Source organism: Spea bombifrons, chromosome 1, assembly GCF_027358695.1.
Source record: "Spea bombifrons isolate aSpeBom1 chromosome 1, aSpeBom1.2.pri, whole genome shotgun sequence".
NCBI lineage: Eukaryota > Metazoa > Chordata > Amphibia > Anura > Pelobatidae > Spea > Spea bombifrons.
Genome location: NC_071087.1, coordinates 1,224,916 through 1,247,531, shown reverse-complemented (window position 1 = coordinate 1,247,531; position 22,616 = coordinate 1,224,916). Strand labels below are relative to the sequence as shown.

Here is a 22,616-nt window from a genome sequence, read left to right as displayed (position 1 = left end):
TTAATCCCGTTACTGCCCCTGTTGTCTCTGGGAGGCAGATTAAGGGGGCGGTTTGTACCCCAATATCTTCTTTTATGTTAATGTGTGGATATATCCAGCCGTCTGTGTCTAAAATAAATCAGTTCCCCTCTTGTTTTACCTAAAGACTCGTCTTGGATAGCGATATCCCTTTACTTTGCTCGGGGATATTGCCGACGGATTGCGGGGAATTATTGTCCTGAAGGGAGAAGTCGCTCTTGGGGGAGAGGGGGAACCTGAGGTCCCTGGTCGATCGTCACAACCGGATATTCCAAGCAAAGGGGCTGGCCGTGACTTCCCGCTGTGACTAGAAGAAAGAAAAACCGACACCAGCACAGGAACAAAGATCACAACAATTACAGAAAAACAGGGGAGGGCGGGAGGGAAGCTCGTCCAGTGTCAAATGACTGAAGCTCAGCACAAGGTAAGTCTCCCCTTTATTCCTCCCCAGTACATTATAGCAACAACGTTGCAACCCACATCCTGCAACCGGACCATGAACTACTGACCCAGGCATGGGGACAGCAGTCATGTTCCCCCTTCCTGACCGTCCAGAGGGCCCCTGTATAGGTGGAAAACACACAGAATTAAGGACCTTGGAAAAGCCGAGCGTGTCCGAGGCGCGTGCCGTTAGGACTCGTGGAGGGGTATGGGCTCGGCTGCCGTAGGAGAGATCGATGGGGAACCTATTAATGTTTAGGTGAAACGTTGGCACAAACTGAGGGGAAAAGACTAGCTACAGATGGCCAGACTCAAGAAGGTGGTCACTGGTGATGGAGATGAAGCGGGGGGGGGGCGGTGGGATGCCGCAGTATAAGACTAACTGCAAAAAGTTGGCGTTCCTTGGTCCTCCTCGTAACGTGACTCATATGATGCTTTAAATGAACACCAGGGGGCGTGGTGGCCTTCTGAACCGCTCCGAAGGGAAGTCAGGTCCCCGTCTCCTTCACTACCAGTCATCCAAGTTGCAGTGACGGCCCCCTATGTGAACGTACCGCTACGTTGGGGGTCACTCTGAAAGGGATTTCTGTGACCATTTTGCTTTAATAAAAAAATAATGACTGTCCGTTCCATGGAGTGTGACAACGTCCTGGAGGAGGGGGTTGTTGTAAAACACGGTGTAGTACTAGGGGTTGTAGCATGTAGTGTGTGTGGGGGAGTCCATGATGTAGGGAGCAGGACACATGCTCCATCTGTCACACGATCCGTGAGAATTCCTGCAGCACGGGAAGCCATGATGGGTGCCATGCTGGGCAGAATCGAGAGTTTCTCTGAGGACCAGGGTTTGTGAGTGGGCATGGACGATACCGGGCTTGGTTCTGCGCACCGTGGACAGAGCGTGGGTTCCGTGGACATCCTGCCTGCGGAGAGCTCTACTATGTTTAGGAAGCTGCAGTCAAGAAGCGTTTCTGGATTAACCGGGAGGCTACCTAGAACGTACCAGCCGGGAACCAGAACAAGGATACGGAACCCTGGCCAGAAACCAGTTGGGTCGACCTGGCCTCTGAACCCGTGGCTGAACCTCAAAAAATGAACCCCCCCCTGTCCCCGTTACAGAGACAGAGACCGGTCCCATTTTTTGGAAATAGACATCTTAACCCCTTAAGGACAATGAAAACAATGCATTTTGAGCCCGTACATGTAAGGGCTTTGTCATTAAGGGGTTAAAGGGACACATTATTCATACAGAATCTGGGTGCTGTCCCAACTTCGTAAGCTTTTAATGCTCTCTAAGTGTCTTCAGCCACCTGAAGGATGGGGCTCGGAACCAGCGTGGACCACAATCCTAGTGATAAAAAACAATACACAGTATGGCAGGAGGAGACAGCGAACACACAAACTATGCATCGCTTCTCTCCCATCCCCTCTCCTCTCTCCCATCCCCTCTCTTCTCTCCCATCCCCTCTCTTCTCTCCCCATCTCTCTTCTCTCCCATCCCCTCTCTTCTCTCCCATCCCCTCTCTTCTCTCCCCATCTCTCTTCTCTCCCATCCCCTCTCTTCTCTCCCATCCCCTCTCTTCTCTCCCCATCTCTCTTCTCTCCCCAAGCTGGACATATTGAGACCCCTGAAGGAAAACAGTTTCTTCTTGAGTTCTAATGACTCCGATGTTTCTGGAGAATGAGTAAAAAGAGCAGGTCTATGGAGTCAGGGGCAGACTGGCCGGGGGGCAGGTGCTGTTGCCCCCAGGGTGGTCCAATAACCCCGTCAGTCTGATTTCTTTAAATATAGCACTTCCCGCTTTGGGTCTGGCTGTACTTGGCCCCTGGGCCAAAAGGAGCCCAACTTTCCAACCAAGAACTGCAACCTCTGTGACCCTCAGCCAGCCTTTGTAGAGCTGGGGGTTACCTGGTGGGTAGATCGGCCTCATCGTAAATCATTAAGGGATCTTTGTGTAAATCACTGAATGGCTGGATCCTGGCCAAGGGGCCGGCGTATGGGGCGAGTTCTCTCCAGAGAGCGAGGAGACGGGGGTGAGACAGGGACACCAGCCTCGCTCGACACGACGCTCAGTCACAGGTATGCCACAAAATACTATACATGGAAACTCTCAACACCCTCAGGCAAAACATAACTAGGGATTGTGGGATCTTCAGTCTTATAACTCACCTGCCGATGCTGCCCCGGGGCAATTAACCTGGTGAGGTGGCACGAGATACCATGTGCCAAAGCTGAGTGCACCTCAGATCCAGGGATAGGGGGGTGATGGGGGTTAAGTGATGGCCCAGGGTGTGTACTAAACCTGTTTATTACCCCCTAGACACCCCAAAAGAGGCCACTTTCCTCCCCAGCAGCCTCTCCAGGCAGACATTTTTTGGTGGAATCGCTAATAATTTGAAAAAATGTAATGACTTGTTGTCATGGGATTGTTGTGCGCTTGTTGTTGTGCTCTTGTTGTCATGCGCTTGTTGCCTTGCTCTTGTGCGCGTGTTGTTATACTCTTGTTGTGCGCATGTTGTTGTGCACTTGTTGTCGTTCGCTTATTGTACACTTGTTGTCGTGCTCTTGCTGTCATGCGCTTGTTGTCATGCTCTTGTTGCGCCCATGTTGTCGTACTCTTGTTGTTGTGCGCATGTTGTTGTGTTCTTGTTGTCATGCTCTTGTTGCGCCCATGTTGTCGTACTCTTGTTGTTGTGCGCATGTTGTTGTGTTCTTGTTGTCATGCTCTTGTTGTCGTGCGCTCTGTAGACTCGATACTGTGTGTTAAAGTGAGGACTGTGTGTTTTAGAACCCACTCTATGTGTATCCCATGGGGGGGGTGATGTGTTTAGGTTTGGCTTAACCCCGGGGAGCACCCCAGCTGCCCCTTAAGACCTTCTTCTGTCGGTCTCCATCTCCTCAACTGTGCCATTGGGCAGTGACGTACTGGGGAGCCCGATTGGCCAACAGGATGATGCCCCCCCAGGTTCCGTTGGAGAGAGGGGCTGCTGCCTGGGCCAGTGCGCACCACTGCTTAGGTGTACGTCATAGGGGCAACCATCTTAACTTCCTATTCTTTAGATCTACGTGATTATTCCTCCCCATCAAGCTACCTCTCCTGTTTTATTTAGCTACTGATGGTGTTGGATGGCTGGAGGGAATTTTATCAGTATCCTCCTATCTCCAAATCTAAGCAGAGACAGTGAATGTCTGGCCTGTAGAGCTTACAACCCAAAGGAAGTACTCAAGTATGCTCAGAAGGCTTGGGGCGTGTACATAAGTGGGTGGAGCTACCGGTAAGCTCCTTCTCGCTCGGTGAAATAGTTCTCTGGGTGCTTTAAGAGGAATCCAGCCCTGAGGACGACAAGCGCTTTGTCCTCCATACTGCCCTAAAATCCATGCTTTACCTTCTTCAGGGAACAATGCCAGATTACTCGATCCGGCAGTACCAGGACTCAGACTTTGAGATGGCGAGGTACGTGTACGGCCAAAGTGTCAAGGACCTGACCATGGTGGCCTTTCACCAAGCTCTACGTTTCCCCCACATAAGGCTTTTCGTGGTGGCCACGTTTCTTCTAATTCTGGTGACCACCGGGTCGCTTCTCCTCTCCTCCCTGAGCCTCGTCTCGGCGGCGCTCGTCCTGTGGATGTGCAGTAGAGATTTCTTCCATTCCTACGTCAAGAACACCTTCTCGGCCGACATGTTGGACTTCCAGAAGTTTTACATGCAGAGGGAAGGGTACGGTTTTTGGGTGGCGGAGTCTGGCGGGCAGGTGGTGGGCACCGTGGCTGCTTCCACCTTCTCTCTTCCCAGCGGCGAGAAACACGTAGAGCTCAAAAGAATGTCCGTGATTAAAAGCCACCGCGGGAAAGGGATCGCCAAAGCTTTCTGCAGGACCATCATGGACTTTGCGAGGAGAGGCGGATGTGCAGCCGTGGTCCTGGAGACCTCTCTGGCCCAGACGGACGCTCAGAAGCTCTACGAGGGGATGGGTTTCCGGCAGACACGCTCCTTCCACTCCCCAAATATTACGGCGAGGCTGATCGGCAACAAGATGTTATCGTACAAATACAGCATCCCGGCAGGCAGATGATCAGCCAGAAAGAAACATCTTGGACCCAATTCCAAACTCCATCTAAATTTGCGTTTTTCGGTTCCCAATTCTGCTTCCTCCTGCGGGTGGCATCAGAAAATTTGCACACAATAAATTAATGTTTCGCACTTTCATGGATTTTCATATTTTCTGTTTTTTTTTTCTGCTTGTTTTTGTTTCTGCAGAGCTTATAAATCACTCATTGTGTACCCGGTTTAACCTTTAGATCCCGCATTAAATCAAAGGGCAGAGAGTCCTGGAAAGCGTGAAACGGATTGACTTTTATGAAACCCGACCCGAACCCGACCCAGAGACATTACTCAGACCCGAGTATGTCTCTTCTCTATAGAATGCAGGAAGATTCTTCATATCTCACTCACACTCTTACACTCACATGCTCTCACACTAACTTTCACACTCACTCTCTCACTCACACACTCTCTCAATGTTTCCCTCCCTTTTCCACCAACTGCTTTTGCGGAATGTTCCACATATGTTGATATGAGGTGTATGTTGGATGTATGTTGATATTGGATGGATATTGGATGGATATTGGATGTATGTTGGATACATGTGAAGGCTGATGTATATTAGCCTGTAGTTGTGGGAGGGGCTATGGTTCTCCCTTCCACAGCTACGTTACAGCTCCTAACATTGGCTGATGCTATACAGGAAGTGATGTCACGGAACTTCAGGAAGGAGCATTGCGGTGTTCGGCTAGTATTGGCTATGCAGAATGTCTGTGTTTCAGGAGCCAAACGACTCCTGCAAATCAGGATTTTTCGGGGTTATTCGAGAGGGGGCCCCCCCCTTCCGGTTATACTTATTTTCTCGTTGCTTGCTTGGTCGTTTATTAACTCATTTACGGGGTCTACGTGGGGTTTTTGTTGTTGTTTACAGACTGCTTTGTGTTTGCAGGGCGCTGTTAATCAAACATAAACCTTCCCAAGCCTGTTTTCACTTTCTTCGTAATCTCTTTGTTTCTTTTACTATCAGCGCCTGATTAAAACACCTGTGTTAAAGGTAGCAGTTCACTGGAGCATGCTGGGTACTTCTCTTGATTCGGATTGTTTATATGTATGCATGGCCACTCAGGTGCGCCCTATCACACTCAAACGTTACTAAGCCTGTTAACCCTTTTACTACCGATACCTGTTGGATACCTCTAGTGCTGCACTACACATCATTAACCCCTTAACGACACAGCCTGTACATGTACGGGCTGCCGTTAAACAGCTGCATCGCCGCGATCAGCGGCTTTGCAGCATCCACGGAAGCCTCACAAGTGAGGCTGACCATGGATCCGGGGGGGAAAGCCCCCCCTGGAATAAAAATGGCCGCCGCACCAATCATCAAAGATCGCGGCGCCCTGCTAAAACATCGCTTCCTAAGCATAAACGGTGTTGCTGACATGCCTCAATATCGAGACAATCAACACTACCCCCCTACCCCGATCGCCTTGTGATCGCTACGAAGAGCAGCCACAGGTGCCATCCTGTAAATGACGTTGCTGTTATTCACAGGCTGGCATCAACAATAAAAAACTGAATTAGTTCACAGAGGGTCTATCCAGGTACTGCTTCCAACCATGCAAGGTCAATGGAGCCCAGCTCACCAATTAGAGTGATTAGTAAAAAAAAAAATGTAAAAAAATTATTGTTCAAAAATTTAAAAAATAAATAAATATGGTAACATGTAAAAATCCCCACTGTCACCAAAAAAAAGTTTTTAATAAGCAAGTCCTACAATTCTTTATCTTCAAAATAATTCCCGCATGGAAAGAGTTAAAATATTGGCATTACAAATACCCATAGAGAGTCTAGTATTAAAAAAAGGATGATTTGATGGGTAAATTGAATTGGCCGGCTTCAAAGATGTCCCAAATATGGGTCATGCGGGCAGTAGGATCAGATGTCTAAATGGCATAAAAATACACACCTCACAAAGGCAGCCTTTTACCTCCCAAATAACCATACAAACCCATGCATGTGGGGTATCACTGCGCTCAGGAGATGTCACTGAACACATATCAGGAGCCAGGAGCGATAAATTTATACCTGAAGTACAACGTGTGTGAAAAAAATACAAAAAAAATGACTACCATAAAGTTTCACAAAGGCTGGTGGTAAAATCAGTGCATGGAAAGGGTTAAAATACCAGCATTTCAAATACTTTGGGGTGTCTAGTTTTCAAAAAGATACCCGAAATGGCACATGGGGGGCAGAATTACCAGATTTGGAAAAAAGGTTTTTGAAATAGCAAAACGCTACCTGTACTTATTGCCCCATAACGTGCAGAAAAAAGCAAAAAAACATAAAAACACTGGGTATTTCTAAACTCAGGACAAATAGTAGAATCTATTTAGCAGGTTTTTTCATTAGTTTTTGGAGATGAGTAAACGTTTTTTGTTTAAAAAGTTAGAAAAAGTAATTTTTTAACAAAAAAATCCCCATTTATCATTTTTTATAGTAAATTAGATGATAAAATGAATGGTATCTAAAGAAAGCCCTGTGTGTCCTGAAAAAAAAAAATATAATATGTGTGGGAGCACGAAATGAGAAAGAAGAAAATCCCAGCAACGCTGAAAAACGTTAAAAGAGCCATCGTCCCAAAGTGTACTACGAGTAAAAACCCCTAGTGCCCTTAAGGGGTTAAACACGCTGTCATGCTGTCATGCTTTTATACTGTTCCGCGCATGTTTCTATGTCTGCCCTTTTCCGGAGGTTCACTTCCTTATCCAAGCGTACTTACAGCCGCTCGCTATATCGTTCTTGGAGTTACTCATTCTCTGTTATGACTGGTTAATTACGTTGGTTGCAGTGGTGGGATTTGGCCGGTTCTCACCGGCTCGCACCGTTTCCTAAAAGACCCATAGTTCGCCGAACGGGGGAGGGGAACAAGCTGCGCGCAATGTTAAAAGCCTGCAGAACGGCTGAAACGGCAAATCTAATTATTTAATAGGAAACGCTTCAGAGAACCTTTATTTTTCAGAAACGTTTTTAGAAATGTCTTTATTATTAATAAAATAAACATTTATTGTTAAATTTATAAATTGTATGATAAATATATATTTTTAATATAATGGTAATTAGTATATTAGGTAATTAAAGTGTGCACTGGTGCCTTTTTTAGATTATTGATTTGCCAACCTGCCCCCCAGATATGCCTCTTGACCCCCTATATGCCACTCTACCTCCCTGATATTCCTTTTAACCCCCTATATGCCACTCTGCCTCCCAGATATTCCTTTTAACCCCCTATATGCCACTCTGCCTCCCAGATATTCCTTTTAACCCCCTATATGCCACTCTGCCTCCCAGATATTCCTTTTAACCCCCCTATGTTTCCTTACATTATTATTGTACACCTGAAAATACAGGATTTGTATGTCTGATTCTGTTTATTTGATCTGTACCCTCAGTTCACATGTGAATTTAAATTGATCTATACATGCAACGCTCGGTTTGTGTGTTACTGTGTTGATCTGTACCTGCTAGGCTATGTTTCCATACGTTATTTATGTATACCTGCAAATATAGGGTTTGTATGTCTTATTCAGCAAGTGCTGTTGTATGTGGTGTTTATTTGATCTATACCTATTTTTTGGTGTGGTAGTGGAGGCAGTGATTGCATGCTAGGGAGCGTGGAGCGGGGTCCAAGGAAATGCTTGTGTAGGGTACAATGTTTTTCAATATTAAATGCATTGACAGCAGGGTCTATATTTTATATATATATATATTGGCAGCAGGGTCTAATATTAAAGAAAATAAATAAATAGATAATAATAAAAAAAAATTATATATACCTCTGTGTGTGTGTGTGTGATTTCATAGTGTGTCCCTGAATGGCAGAAATAAAATGTTTTCACACCCCCCCCGACTTTTAGTAAAAAAGCTCGGAAGTGGTTACTAAAAGATTTGAATCCCACCACTGGTTGGTTGTTGTTGTTAAAGTACTTTTTTTTTTTAAGAAGTAATTTTATTGATACAGGAGATGTGTTCCAAAGATGCAATAAATGACAGGCATGTCACCAGGAATGTAGGATATACATACTAAACATGCAGTTGTTAAAGTACTTTTATATTATACTTAATTGATATATAATTAATATACTTAATGAATTCAGGCACTCATCACGCTCCATAACTACTGGGAACTCGGATGTGATGGTGTTTTGTATCCTGAGCCGCATGGTGCAGAGATCTCGTGAGTCTTGGTATAAAGTCTCCTATCAATCCTTCCTTTTCTCCACCCGCAATCAGTTCCCGGGTTATGGGGTTGTGTATTTTGTTGCTTTAGGTCACATGGTTTGTGTGTGTATAATTTGTTATCCGCATTATGAACGGTTGTCAATCAGCTACAAGCTGCATTCACTAGTTCACTCTGTTGGCCTGCTACTGCTTCTACTGGGAGGCTGTTCCAGGTATCAACTGGCCCCGGTCGAAAAATTTCTGTTGCTAGGGTGCAGTTAACCCCTTTTTCATTAACCCTTTGTTTGCTGTTGGTGCGTGTTATTTAGGACAAGTGCCCAGGTCACATTGTTTTATATATATATATATAATTTGTTGCTTTTGGTCTATAGGTCTCCTTTACCTAGTCGCCTCCAAAGCAGTTACCGACGGGACAGCCACCTCATGTTCTGTTATTTCCTCTGTCACTGTTATTGCTAATTGAGGAACTGTATGTTGCCCTTGGCTGCTTCTGCTGGCAGGCTGTTCCACGTATCAACCGGCCCGCTCAAATTTTCTTCACGTACTCTATACTATTCAGCTTGGCCATGTAATAAGTCTTGTATGTTCTTATGTATTCTCTGTGCTGGTTCTTGTATGTGCAGGTTACATTTGTTGTGTATTTCTGGTGGTAGGCGCTGGCCCCCATACGCTCGCTGCCCCCCCCTTTTTTTATTCATTATTGGTGCTTGTTATTTACGATAGGTGCCCAGGTCACGTGGTCTGTTTATGTATATTTGTTGCGTTTGGTCTTCAAGTACTTTCTGGTATAGGTATTCTTAACTAGTCGTCTAGGCAGTTACCAAGTGGACCGCCAGCTCAGGTACTATTATTTCCTTTTATTGCTAATTCAGGTACTCATTGTTGGCCTCTACCGCTTCTGCTGGGAGGCGGTTCCATGTATTAACCTATTGAGGTACTCTGTTTTATCTCACTGTCTGGTTTCCCATTCCTGTAATAAGATTGCCGGCAGGTCGGTTCCTGTAATTGGAAGAAACGGATATCCTGTGGGGTTGTTAACCTTAGAGTGTCCGGTTTAGTGAGTCGGATAGGAGGCAATATTCTCTATTACAGAGACCTCGTTACGTCCCCGCATAGGTAGTCGGCCTCCTTGAACTAGGCAGTTGTCTCCCCTCCTTGCTTGGAGGTTACGCCGCACGAGCTAGTTTTCATGCCTCACTGTTAGTTAATTAGGCCTCCCTCTACGTTTCGTCCCGCTCCAGCGTGGAGCTCGGTTAGATATTCAGTTAGTTCAGATTTAGGTCCGGGGTATATGTCCAGGTACCGCTGCATAGACTTGCCATTCCTATCCGATCATGAGGAGAGGTCCTCCATCCCCTGTTCACTCGCTCCTGGGTCAGACTTTGCCGCCTCACATTCCCTCCGTGCTCAGACTATTCCTAAATCGACGGCTGTATTAACGAGGTGATTCATTCCTTTCTCTGCCTCGGCCAGCATAGCGGAATTTTTCCACCTACTGTTTGCTAGTCCCCTGTCTCCTCCTCATAGATCCAGCCCGCCACAATCTAGTTCTGTGGACGGGGCGCAATGAGGGACATGCTCACCTCACTAGTGGGTGGCATCGGTCTCCTTAATTCACGAGAGATTAGCCAATTTTGGAAGCCCTGCTTGCGCCGGCAGGCCTGCCCCCTTCCTCTCCTGCAGGCCCTGCCACCACTGGTTGCCATTGTAGTCTATTCATGCTACTGCATATTTGCACCGATGCCACTGGGCCCTCCCAAAGCGATGTGCCCCGGGGCATTATTTCCCAAGCAATGTCTATCTCCTATTAGTGTGGAATCCGGTTTGAAGAGAAGCTGCGGTTTTTCATCCCTCCCCGGAATGAGTGAAATTCCTGATTAAGGGTTTATCATGTGGTTCCTGTACAGGTATTGTGGCCGTACCTCAAGAAGCTCCATATATACAAACCTCATTTCGGCCTTAAGTGGCGGAGGATCTTCTCTTGTTACAAGAGTTGGCAACAGGGTTTTATTATCGGCCCTTTGATTCCCCTCCTTTTCTGACCTGGAAGGTTAGCCTGATTGCTATCGCTGTAAGCAAATTCCCAAAATGGATTTTGTTTTGTCTGCCCCTTATTTCCCCCATACAAGCCCCGGCATCGATTCCCTCATTCCGGCTGATGAGTTTTCCTTTAAATACGCCTCTGTGGGTACGGTATTCAGGCCGGAGTCAATGGGGGGTAAGCTTATGGTTGTCAAAGGCAGATATTACGGATGATTTTAAGTTGCTGCTTATCCTTCCGGATGTGTGGCATGTGCATAGGATTAAATGGAGGCAGTAATACTACTTTATGACCCGTTAAAAAAAAATTTGGGGGGGGCTCTAGGAGTAGTCCGAAACTCTGACGTTTTAGTTGAGACTTTGTGTTGGCTCCTGCTGAATTGGAGATCATACGAGCGAGCCTGGTCCCTGTTTTGTACATTCTTACGTTCATTGCTACCCTCCAATGTTTATTAGATTAGCAGTCTCCTTACCGTCGCGGCCAATTGTTATTCTAACCGAGCCTTTTCATTAAGCGATGAAGCTTTTCCTACCAGAAGAACTATTATTGTAGTTCTTCAACGAACCCTCTCTGGTTTCTTCTCACCCGTAAATACCTTATTAGAGGTCTGCAAGATCAAGCCAGTGAAGTCCCCCAGTCATTTACCAGTTGATTGTGGGTAAGAGCTTTGCTGATGTTAAATGGACATCCCGTTTAGTCCTGGTACAGGTAGAGTCCTTAAGCTTCCGTGTAATTTTTTCGGATGCAGGCAGCTTGGTGATCTGGCCACTGTAATTCAGCTTTGGTTCTATAAATTTCCGACTTGCGTCACGTTTCTGATCATTTCGTTCTGTCTCTCGGTCATACCAATCAGTCCGGTTCAAGTACACGAATTACGTTCTTTCCTACCAATTCCGTTTGGTGCCTAGTGGCAGTCCTGGGAGCCTTGTTGTTGGTTTTTGACTGGTAAACCGAGAGCCAGTCCTCTTTTGCCCTTCCCCAGGGAGCCGTTGTCGTCAGTCACGTTTATCAGATATGTTAGGTTATTACGTACCAGGATTGGCCTTAACCCGCTCGCATAATCAGGGCAGCCTCATCAGCGTCTAAGAATAGGTTTCCAATAAGTTTCTCTCTTTATATCTCACAACCAACCTCGGGAATGCGTAATGCCTTCACGTCACTCGCTCTATAAGCTTGGTCATTCATATTGTCCTGTTATGGTACAACTAACTTTGTGTCTTCTTCTTTTTGCACACCTCAGACGGAATGGACCCTCTCTGGGTCATTGGTTCCCCGTTTCACTAATCCTATTCGTTCGCCCCTAACGCAAATGTGAAGACTGATGTATATTAGCCTGTAGTTGTGGGAGGGGCTATGGCTATTTAACCAACGCCTTTCCCTTCCACAGCTACGTTACAGCACCTAACGTTGCCCACCCTTGCCCCCCCTCTATTTATTCATTTCCTTCCTTTTATTTCCTCTTTTCTCCTCTATCCTTTCTTTCATTTCTATTTACGTGGTGGCCCTCTATAGGCCTACCTGGTACGTCGGTCATGGCACACCTCAGACCGAATGGACTCTTTCTTGGTCTTTGGTTCTCCGTTCCACTAATCCTATGCCCCTAAGACAAATCTATGGATATGTGGTGTATGTGGGATGTATGTTGATATGAGATGTATGTTGGATACATCTATGGATATGAGATGGATGTTGGATGTATGTTGAGATAAGTTGTATGTTGGATATATGTTGATATGTTGGATGTATGTTGATATGAGATGAGTATTTAACTCACACACGTGGTTGTTTGTTATCTTGACATATTTGAGTTATTGAGATGCTGCCCCAGCCCCAGACAGTGAATATAAGACTCTGTCCCATTCTTGGTCTGATGCTTTGGTGCATTTTGTAACCCGTGATCGGGGGTCAGAGGTCGCATCCAGTCCGGGAATCTTTGCCCAGCGGATACTTTCCAGTAAAGAGTTATCTGTAATTTACTAATAAACCGCGACAAACGAGTCACTCAGTAATAAGCATGTGGCTTTTCTGCCAAAATAAGGAAGTAACCGAACAGGAATTGGGCAAAAAGGCACTTAATGCTTTATTGAGGGTAAATATTGTATATATTGAGGGTAGGTCTTATATTTCTGGGCTAATGCCACCATGAGAATAACTTTTCTTCTAGACGAGGGTCCGTATAAAGTCTTGGCACCATGGCCGCCACCTTCTAATCATTCTATGTGACTCTTTGATGCAGGTGAGAACATGGCCGATTACTCCATCCGACTGTACCGGGACTCGGACTATACCGCGGTGAGGGATCTGTTTGCGGAAGGCACCATCGAGCACACACGTGTGGCCTTTAAGCACGCCTTTACCCTCAGACGTGTTTGGATCTTCCTCGGGGTTGTGTTTCTTCTTCCGCTGCTGCTTGTTGAGTCCATCGCTTTCTCCATCGGCTCTCTCGCCCTGGCTTTAGTCGGCCTGTGGTTGGGCACCAGAGATCTGTACGCCTCTTACGTCAGACATGCCCTTTCCGATGACATGTTGGACATAAAGAAGTACTACCTGCAGAGAGACGGCCACTGCTTCTGGGTGGCCGAGTCGGACGGAGTTGTCGTGGGCATGGTGGCCGCCGTACCGTCCTCTTACCCTGGCGGAGAGCGGCACACGGAACTGAAGAGGATGTCGGTGGCCAGGAGTCACAGAGGCAAAGGGATTGCCAAAGCTCTTTGCAGGACCCTCATCGACTTCTCCCGAGAACGTGGATGCCAAGCGGTGGTGTTGGAGACCACGTTGGGTCACCAGGCTGCTCATAATTTGTACAAACGCATGGGATTCCGGTGGCAGCATTCAACGTTCCTGAATCATCCCCTCGCCAAGGCGGTGGATTTTAAGTTCTTCTTCTACAAATTTGACATCCCGACCAGGAGACAATAACCACTTCGGGAGCTTGTTGAGTGGGGTGTGTTGGTGGGGAATGGATCTCCAGCGCTGACTCCACGGGATCTGGAAAGCTGATCCTTTGAGGGATCAGGGCACTTTCAGATTTATGGGGATGAAATATTTTACAGTCAATGGGGTAAATTCATATTCAGACTGGAGTCCTTGGGCCCGGGGTGTCTTATGATTAATTTCTAAATGCATTATTTACTCTGTTATTTACAATAACATTTGTGTAAAACATCTGCAGAAGAAAAACCATAAAATGTGATCAAAATAAAAAAAAAGGCAACCCCTTTCTTGGTAAATAATTGGGATTATTTTTGCAGAGAAAGATATCTGGAAGATGAAGTTTCCTCCGGACCATTAAATTACATTTATTTATTTGGCGCTGGCAGATTCCGCAGCGCTGTTACAGTCAGAAGAACAATTTATAAACACATGCAATAACACATGCAATAACACATGCAATACCACACGCAATAGCACACGCAATAACAAACTGGTGCAATGGCGAAGAGGGCCCTGCTCCCTGGAGCTTACAATCTAGTCGGTGGGTGAGGGGGAAGTGAGACAATAGGGGATGGGATGGTTCCGATGATGTGTTGAAGCTGTTGATTGTTCAGATGATTATGATGATGGCTGGGAGTGATGGGAAGGAATGTTGTCGCTTCCCTGGACAGGTGGGTTTTCAGAGAGGTCTTGAAAGTCGCGTGCGAGGCAGAAAGTCTGACGGAACGGGGAAGGGAATTCCACAGGAGGGGAGCGGCGCGGGGCTGGTGAAATCGTGTTTTCTGCGGTGGTACTCGGTATGTCGTTTCCCTCCAGTTTAACTCTTAACTGCCCACTTATGAGGAGTCCACTGGGGAAGAGGCCACAGCAGCTACATTTCCAAGTGAGGCCTAGGAATAGAACATTTCTAGATAATTCCAAATGAGGCTGTCGGCTAACTCCACGTTACTAATTCCAATTATACGACGTGCATACCAGGGGGGTCAATTCTCCTTTATTGAAAATATGCATACTAATAAAGTGCAGACAGATAATGGCATCCATGTACAATATGCACAATATTATACGGAACTGAAATATGCAAGATCGAGGACCTGTGTAGTAATACTTTACAGAAAGTGTACCAATGGAAGCTAAACAGGGTCCTAAATTGAACAGCATGCCAGAGTCAACCGTATCATGTCACACAAAGACATCAGGTATCAGGAGAGCCCAGGGGAGATCGCGGTACGGTGGGTACATGAGAAGAGAAATAAAAACATCAAGACTCTGCATGCAAGAGTGGTTGTGTAAGTAAGTGCTCTGCGTGGAGAGCGATAATAATGACATGGGCCAAAGCGGAAGGGGGGAGCGGCAGCAGAGGAAGTAGAACAGGATTAGTCTCGTGGAGGAGTTCCGGAACCTAGGTCTAACAGACGCGGTGAGCAAATGAAGACCGTCCACGGGAGCCACTTAAGGCCGTTTCTATACTCCCTCCCTTTAGACGTGGCGACCAAGTCTTCCATGAGGTAAATATAGTTAACCGTAGAGAACCAGGCGCTAACTGGAGGGGGCCTGGAGTTTTCCAAAATAGGGGAATAATGGACTTGACAGCCTGAATTAGTTGTATGGAGAGGGATCGTTTATAAGAGCCATATGAGGACTGAGTATGGTGTAAAAGGAATACCTCAGGAGAGGGCACAAAATCAGGATCTGCCACTTCCCTGATCACCGCGCTGACCGTCTCCCAGAATGGACGGATATCTTTGCACTCCCACCAGAGATGTATATAGGAGCCATCAGCGGCATCACATCTCCAGCACAAAGGGGATACATGGGGTAAGTAGTGGTGCAAATGCAGTGGGACCTTGTACCAGCGTGAGAGCAGTTTATAGGAGCACTCTTGAATCTTGCTGGAGAGAAACCCCTTATGTGTAAACAGAAATATTTGATCCCATTCAGGGTCAGAGAATGGAATGGACAAATCCCTTTCCCACAAGCTGAGGAAAAACGGTTTAGTGGCGCAAAACTCGTCTAACAATAGGGCGTAAATATGGGAGAGTAGGTGAGATGGCTCAGTAGGTAACACACAGAGTTTTTCAAAGTTGGTCAATGGTCTGGTGAGGTGGGCATTTGGCAAAAGAGTAGAAGCATAGTGTTTGAGTTGATGGTATAAAAAGACAAATTGAAAGGAGGAAGAGGCTTGACGAAGCAGGTCTCTTAGTGGTCTAAAGCCTGTACCCTGAGGAAGCATGTGAAACCTAATGAGTCTAACCTTACACTGTGTACTGAGGGCCCTAAGGTGACATGTGCATACCAGGGAACTCCGGAGATTGCCAGGTGAGCGCTGCTCCTCCGGGTCTTGACACGAATCGGGGGAGGGGTCTTGACACGGCCTGCTCATTTTTCCTTTAAATGGGGGGGTTTCAGTATGAACGCCGCCGGCAACGGGAACTCCCACTGATGGCAGCAGGACCGCCCACCAACGTCAGGGGGTCCGCCCGCTGACGTCAGTGGGCAGTCCTGGCCGCGTCCCGCAAGGGAAGGATCTGGGTAGCCAGAGCCTAGAAGTTCCCAGGTATGGACATGTGGCGTCTTCGCCACCCATCAGAAAAACACTATTCTTTTTTTTTCCCGCATTACACAAATCTTACATGAGAATGGAATTTATTTTAATTGACAAATTCACATCACAATCAGCGCGGGAGTGCTCTGTTGGTGGGATTACCGGACTGACCATGCACCATTGTATTTATCTCTAAAAGCCGCTCACCCCTTTATAGGCCAAGGATCCTGGCGTCTAAACAACCCTCTGATCTCGGAGGAGTCCGTTAAATCTCAAATTCATTCAGACTTAGATTTATACTTTAAAGAAAATCAAAATCCGCTTCCTTCTTTTGGAACTCTATGGATCGCTCATAAGGGGCAGATTTAGTATGATTGCTTCTCATCTGAAAAGAGAAATGGCCCAGGAGGGAGATTCTCTCCTCCGATTTATATGACCTTGAAACTCCCAACAAGCTAAACCCTTCCGAGATCCAATCCGCGCAGATTATTATTTATTAATATTAATATTTTATATAGCGCCATCAAATTCAGATGATGCTGCGATTACGCCAAAGTTTTTACTCCAAGGGTAACAAAGCCAATGCTCTGCCGGTAAATAATCTTCGCCATTCGGCAGCCCCCAGTTTGTCAACGCAGCAAGTGGAACACCGCTTAAAAAACCATCGCATTGAGCCGATGAGTTTGCTAGATACTACTTTTCTTGCACCGCCTATACAATGCGGTGACAGGGTTTGATACCTTAAATAATACACACACAATAAATGACACCAGCCCGACTTGGATTTAGAAATGGCATTCATTTACCTAAATGCTGCGACGTACTTTATTGAGAAAGCAGAATAAAGCATTTAATCGGCAATAAATCACCTCACCGCCTAAGCCTGCTACTATAAACATTGCAACATGGTGCATCACCGGCAGATCACCCGCCAGGTACCTCCGGTTGGTCCTCCACACAGCGGGTTGGGTTAAGCCGTGTCACCTTCCGACCTTTCAACGCACGGAAAGCTTCAATACTTCCAAACATGGCGGGAGAGAATCTTCATACAGCAGGTAAGCAGGCTCCTTAGTCGTCGTCGTTGTGAATAGGATGTCCTATAGCGCTATCCCCTTTATATAGCAACTTTTCCCGCTTTCTGGCCAGACCCACCCCTTTTCCCTGCCATGGATCTGGATGAACTTCAATCCACTATAAATCAGTTAAAGAAAAATTCTGGGCCAGATGAGCTATTATTATTATTATTATTATTATTCTAAGATTCCCTTCCCAGTCCTCGGCCGCCTCCTTCTGTCTTAATTTCAGTCCTTCATGCCAAAAGGTCCCAGCTGACAATCGTCACGCGCGTATAGCTACGGTTCACAAACAAGGAAAAACACCTGACAGATGTGAAAACTTTAGTTCCATTTCTCTCCAAAACAATTATGTTTAATCATACGCCAACATTTTAGCTAACAGGCTTTCTTTGATACCTCTCTCTCTCCGCTTAGACCAAGCGGGCTTTACTAGGAACGATAATACTCATTTTTATAAACCTTTCCTGGGGAAAAAGCCCACCATTCATGGATCGCTATAAAAATTTTTCAATACTTTTAACGCACAGACAAACCTACAACACGCAATTGACAAAATGGTTAAAAATAAAAGATAATAATAATAATAATAACTTCATGCTTAAAATCACACATTATAAACTAATCTCCAACACTAACTTTCAAAATACAATAATAAAGTAACATAATACACTTTACCAAAATAACGCAAACGTGTCTCAAATCCAAATAATTATTCCCAAACTCTGACACCCGTTCTCATCCCGCAGGAACATTTAGCCAATCAGAAAACACTGACGTCAGATGGAATGACAGGGCCTGCGTTATTCTATATGTGTCAGGTCTGCCCTTATACGATTGTCATGGAACAAGTTTGTTTATTTTGTTATTTCCCTGTTTCCAAGTTTGGTAACTTTCCAATTCTCATAGCTGAGATTGGGCTATTCCTCCTCCCCTGTAGCTTTTCTGTAGTTGGTTTGTCCCGGGTGTTTTCCTGTTCCCCTGGACATTCTATCTCAGCAGCATCTGTGAGGAGAGGTTCTCATTTTCTTCTCCCTTGCGAGGCAATCCGTTTTTACCTTCCCCTTGCAGAAGTGCTTCCACCCTCACCAAAGCGCCTTCTTCTCCTTTCCAGCATTATACAACCAACAAGTGCCTTTATTTCTGTGACTTTCCTAATAAAGCTAAGAAAATACAGACTCCAATCGCTTCCTAAGATATTTTAGCCAGGCGCCGCCGCAATCTTTCATGATAGGTGCGGCGGCGGCCATTTTTCTTGTGGGGAGGGTTTTCCTCCTTGGATCAACGGTCAGTTAACGGGCTTTGTGGTTATTCCATTGCACCGCAAGCCCGTACTGCGGTTTACGACATGGTGTATGATAGTAGCTCTTATTTCATCAGTTACCCCTTCTTTGAGCGCCATCACACACTCTAACTCCTCTCCTCGCCCCACTCCTCTCCCTCGTCCCACTCCTTTCCTGTGTCCCGGTACTCGTCTTCATCTCACTCCTCTTCCTCGTCCCACTCCTCTCCCGTGTCCCGGTACTCGTCTTCATCTCACTCCTCTCCCTCGTCCCACTCCTTTCCTGTGTCCCGGTACTCGTCTTCATCTCACTCCTCTCCTCGTCACTCCTCTCCCTAGTCCCACTCCTCTCCTCGTCCCACTCCTCTCCACTCCTGTCCCAGTACTCGTCTTCATCTCACTCCTCTCCCTCGTCCCACTCCTCTCCTCCTCCCACTCCTCTCCCGTGTCCCGGTACTCGTCTTCATCTCACTCCTCTCCCTCGTCCCACTCCTCTCCTCCTCCCACTCCTCTCCCGTGTCCCGGTACTCGTCTTCATCTCACTCCTCTCCTCCTCCCACTCCTCTCCCTCGTCCCAGTACTCGTCTTCATCTCACGCATTTTTCTTTCGTTCCGTCGCTCTTTATTGTTCCGTTTGCTGGATGCCGGATGGTTCGGCGATGGATGGGATTTATTGGCGTTCAATCTGCTGTTTCTCTGTAGCGATGGAATAAAATTCAGGAGATTGGTTTGTGTTTCAGTTCACAATACGAACGGCTGTGACTTTAGCCCATAAGTTGGGTTTGGAAGCTGATGTTATCAGTTCTGGGATACAGTTCTGTGAAAGCGTTCTTAAATCCGGAGATAAACCAGGGATGGTGTAATGGGGGTTTCGGTGGGGCTGCGGTGTAATGGGGGTTTCGGTGGGGTTGCGGTGGTAATGTAGTAGTTTGTTGTAGTTGGGACGGTGCAGGACGAGGCAGGTTGGGATGGTGGCTCCAGGGATCGGCCGGTGTGGCGAGTCGGTGGCGGCCATTCTATGTAATCAGTGAGAGGATTAACGAGGGGCCGGCGGGGGATTTCTCATCTTCTCAAGCCTTCGAATTCTATGTAATTAATAAACGACACAAATTATCAGAGATTTTACATGGAAATGGTAACAGATTAACTCATTCGCTGCCAGTATAAAATCTGTTCTCCAGCGCCAGCCCCGCTGATTATATGGAGATATTACTATTATCTTTATCTGATGAAATAAAACGGTTTTCTTTTTTCTGTCAGTTTCGGGTTTTTAGACTCCTGGCAGCCAAAGGGTTAAAGGGCAATGTATTCGTGCTTGGGGTGTGATCGCTCCTCTTTGGCACCAGCGGGGTTAAAGTCCGGTCTGAGGGCGGGGCCTGCTGTCGGAAGATGACAGGAAGCAGAGGATGCTGGGAAGGTGACAGCTGCAGAAGGTCTCTCCATAGCTACAGGCCCCGTGGGTGTATGTGCGATGCTCTGCATGCTGGGAGTGTGGGGATGCTAAGTTCTGCATGCTGTGTGAGTGAGTGTCTAGAGGGGTGCGATGCTCTGCATGCTGTGTGAGTGAGTGAGTGACTGTCTGGGGGTGGTGCGATGCTCTGCATGCTGTGTGAGTGGGGGTGTGATGCTCTGCTTGCTGTGTGAGTGAGTGTGTGACTGGAGGGGTGCGATGCTCTGCATGCTGTGTGAGTGAGTGAATGAGTGAGCGTGTTTGTGTCGTAGGGGGGTGCGATGCTTTGCATGCTGTGAGCGAGGAGTGGGTGCAATGCTCTGCATGCTGTGAGTGTGTGTGTGTGTGCGTGCGCGATGCTCTGCATGCTGTGAGTGGTGTGTGTGTGTGCGATGCTCTGCATGCTGTGTGTGTGTGGGGGGGTGCGATGCTCTGCATGCTGTGTGTGTGTGGGGGGGTGCGATGCTCTGCATGCTGTGTGAGTGAATGAGTGTGTGTGTGTCGTGGGGGGGTGCGATGCTTTGCATGCCGTGTGTGTGTGTGCGCGCGCGCGATGCTTTGCATGCTGTGTGTGTGTGTGTGTGTGTGCGCGCGCGCAATGCTCTGCATGCTGTGAGTGTGTGTGGGGGGGTGCTGTGTGTGGGGGGGTGCTGTGTGCGCGCGCGCGTGTGTGTGCGCGCGCGCGTGTGTGCGATGCTCTGCATGCTGTGTGTGTGTGTGTGCGTGCGCGCGATGCTCTGCATGCTGTCAGTGTGTGTGGGGGGGTGCGATGCTTTGCATGCCGTGTGTGTGTGTGCGCGCGCGCGCGCGCGCAATGCTCTGCATGCTGTGAGTGTGTGTGTGGGGGGGGTGCGATGCTCTGCATGCTGTGTGGTGGGGTGCGATGCTCTGCATGCCCTCTTCTTTTGCCCAGAGCTCCCATGTCACATGCGCTGTGAAGGTTCTGCCCCGAGTGCTGCTGCATTAACCCCCCCCAGGGGCACTTGGTAAACGCGCCCCAAATGGCACCACGGCCCACCTCTGCCAGGAAGCAGTTCTATTGTACTGATTGTATTGCAATGGGGTGATTATTATGGGATGTTTAAGGCTGTTACTGACTCGTGGACCTTCTCGTTGTAGCACAAGCGGCCAGACATCATGGCCAACTTCTCCATCCGGAAGTACAAGACCCGGGACTATGACATCGTGCGCCTGCTGTTTGCGCAGGGAATGATCGAGCATCTGCCCCCCACCTGCATCTACCTCCTGAAGCTGCCCCGCGTCCACTTCGTCCTCATGGTCACCTTCATCTCCTTGCTCGTGCTCTCCAGGTCCTACCTGCTGTCCTTCCTGTGCATGACGGCCGTGCTGGCCGCCGGCTGGCGGCTCCTGAAGGCCGAGTTCCACCGTTACGTGGATCAGTGTTACGGCGACGACCTCATGGACATCGAGAAGTCCTACATGGACGACGCTAGGTCCTGCTTCTGGGTGGCCGAGTCCGGCGGCCGGGTCATAGGCATGGTGGGCGTCCAGCCGGCCCGGGACTCGGAGAAGGTGATGGTCCTGAGACGTCTGTCGGTTGCCAAGGACCAGCGTTTCCGGGGGGTGGCGCGGTCCCTGTGCGCCGCGGTCATTGACTTTGCCCGGCAGCGGGGGTGCGAGAGGGTGAGCCTGGAGTCCTCCATGATTCAGCGGGCCGCTCACAAGCTGTACGAGGGCATCGGCTTCAAGAAGACCGGCGACAAGGTCTTCCCGACGTGGTTTGGGATGTTCTCCAACTTCTCTGTCCTCACCTATACCTACGACCTATAACGAGTCCCCGGCAACCGAGCCGCCGGCAGCCACGGCAACGCCGCCTCCGACCGGCCAGATGTCAGCTGAACCCTACCCTTGTGAGAAGTACTTCTGCCGAAAGAGGACTTGTAACCCCCCCCCGTATGCCCCCCAAATCCAGTAAAACACCAGGAGCAGAAAGATCTCCAAACCATGATGGGGCCAATGGGGGCCGCGGCTCGTGAGACGCCTTCTGGAGAACGTGGGGCTTCCACACCGGACCGTCCTCGTTCTGGGTTACGGAGCAGAACGTCAGGGCTCTGAGGAAAGATGCCACGGACTGCCGCGGGGCTCTAGAACACGGGGCGGGTGGAGATGATCCAGAAACATCAGCCGAGCAGGAGGCGGGGGTGGGAGGTTTGCACCGCATTTGCACTGTATTTGAACGGATTTTTGCACCGTTTCTTGCCCCGGATTATTGTAGAAAAGCCACCGTGTGACCCCGGTGGGGGGGGCGCATGTTTTTTTTTTTAAGGTCTATGTTTTGGGTCTTTTCAGTAAAAGCCGCGCTGAGACTATTCTGATCGATTCTCTGCATTTCTTACCCCTCTGCCTCTGTAGCGTTATCCCCCCCCCCCGCCACAATTACTGATATTTACGGCGTTGGCTATTTCAGAGAAACCCAGAACCTGCCGGCAGATCGGCCCCATCCGGCCCCCGTCTAGTCGCCCGTTTCTCCTGCTGTAAAGACTCAAACCTTAATCAGTCGTTGGTCTCGTCTTGGATTCAGGAGCCGTA

At 47.9% G+C, this 22,616-nt stretch overlaps 1 protein-coding gene across 11 annotated transcripts; it reads left to right on the top strand.

The window, feature by feature from the left end:
- Positions 1-392: 392 nt before the first annotated feature.
- Positions 393-22,402, top strand: LOC128476918 (probable N-acetyltransferase camello). 11 transcript variants are annotated; one of them, XM_053458035.1, is made up of 2 exons: positions 393-442; positions 13,019-13,984. In XM_053458035.1, the coding sequence occupies exon 2, from the start codon at positions 13,027-13,029 to the stop codon at positions 13,699-13,701; it is 675 nt and encodes a 224-aa protein (XP_053314010.1). In that variant the 5' UTR covers positions 393-442; positions 13,019-13,026; the 3' UTR covers positions 13,702-13,984. The 11 variants fall into 11 exon arrangements, with proteins under 11 accessions (XP_053314010.1, XP_053314009.1, XP_053314008.1 ...); XM_053458034.1 differs by lacking the exon at positions 13,019-13,984 and adding an exon at positions 21,186-22,402 and having other exon boundaries at positions 403-442; XM_053458033.1 differs by lacking the exon at positions 13,019-13,984 and adding an exon at positions 3,853-4,664 and having other exon boundaries at positions 406-442.
- The last annotated feature ends 214 nt before the right edge of the window (positions 22,403-22,616 follow it).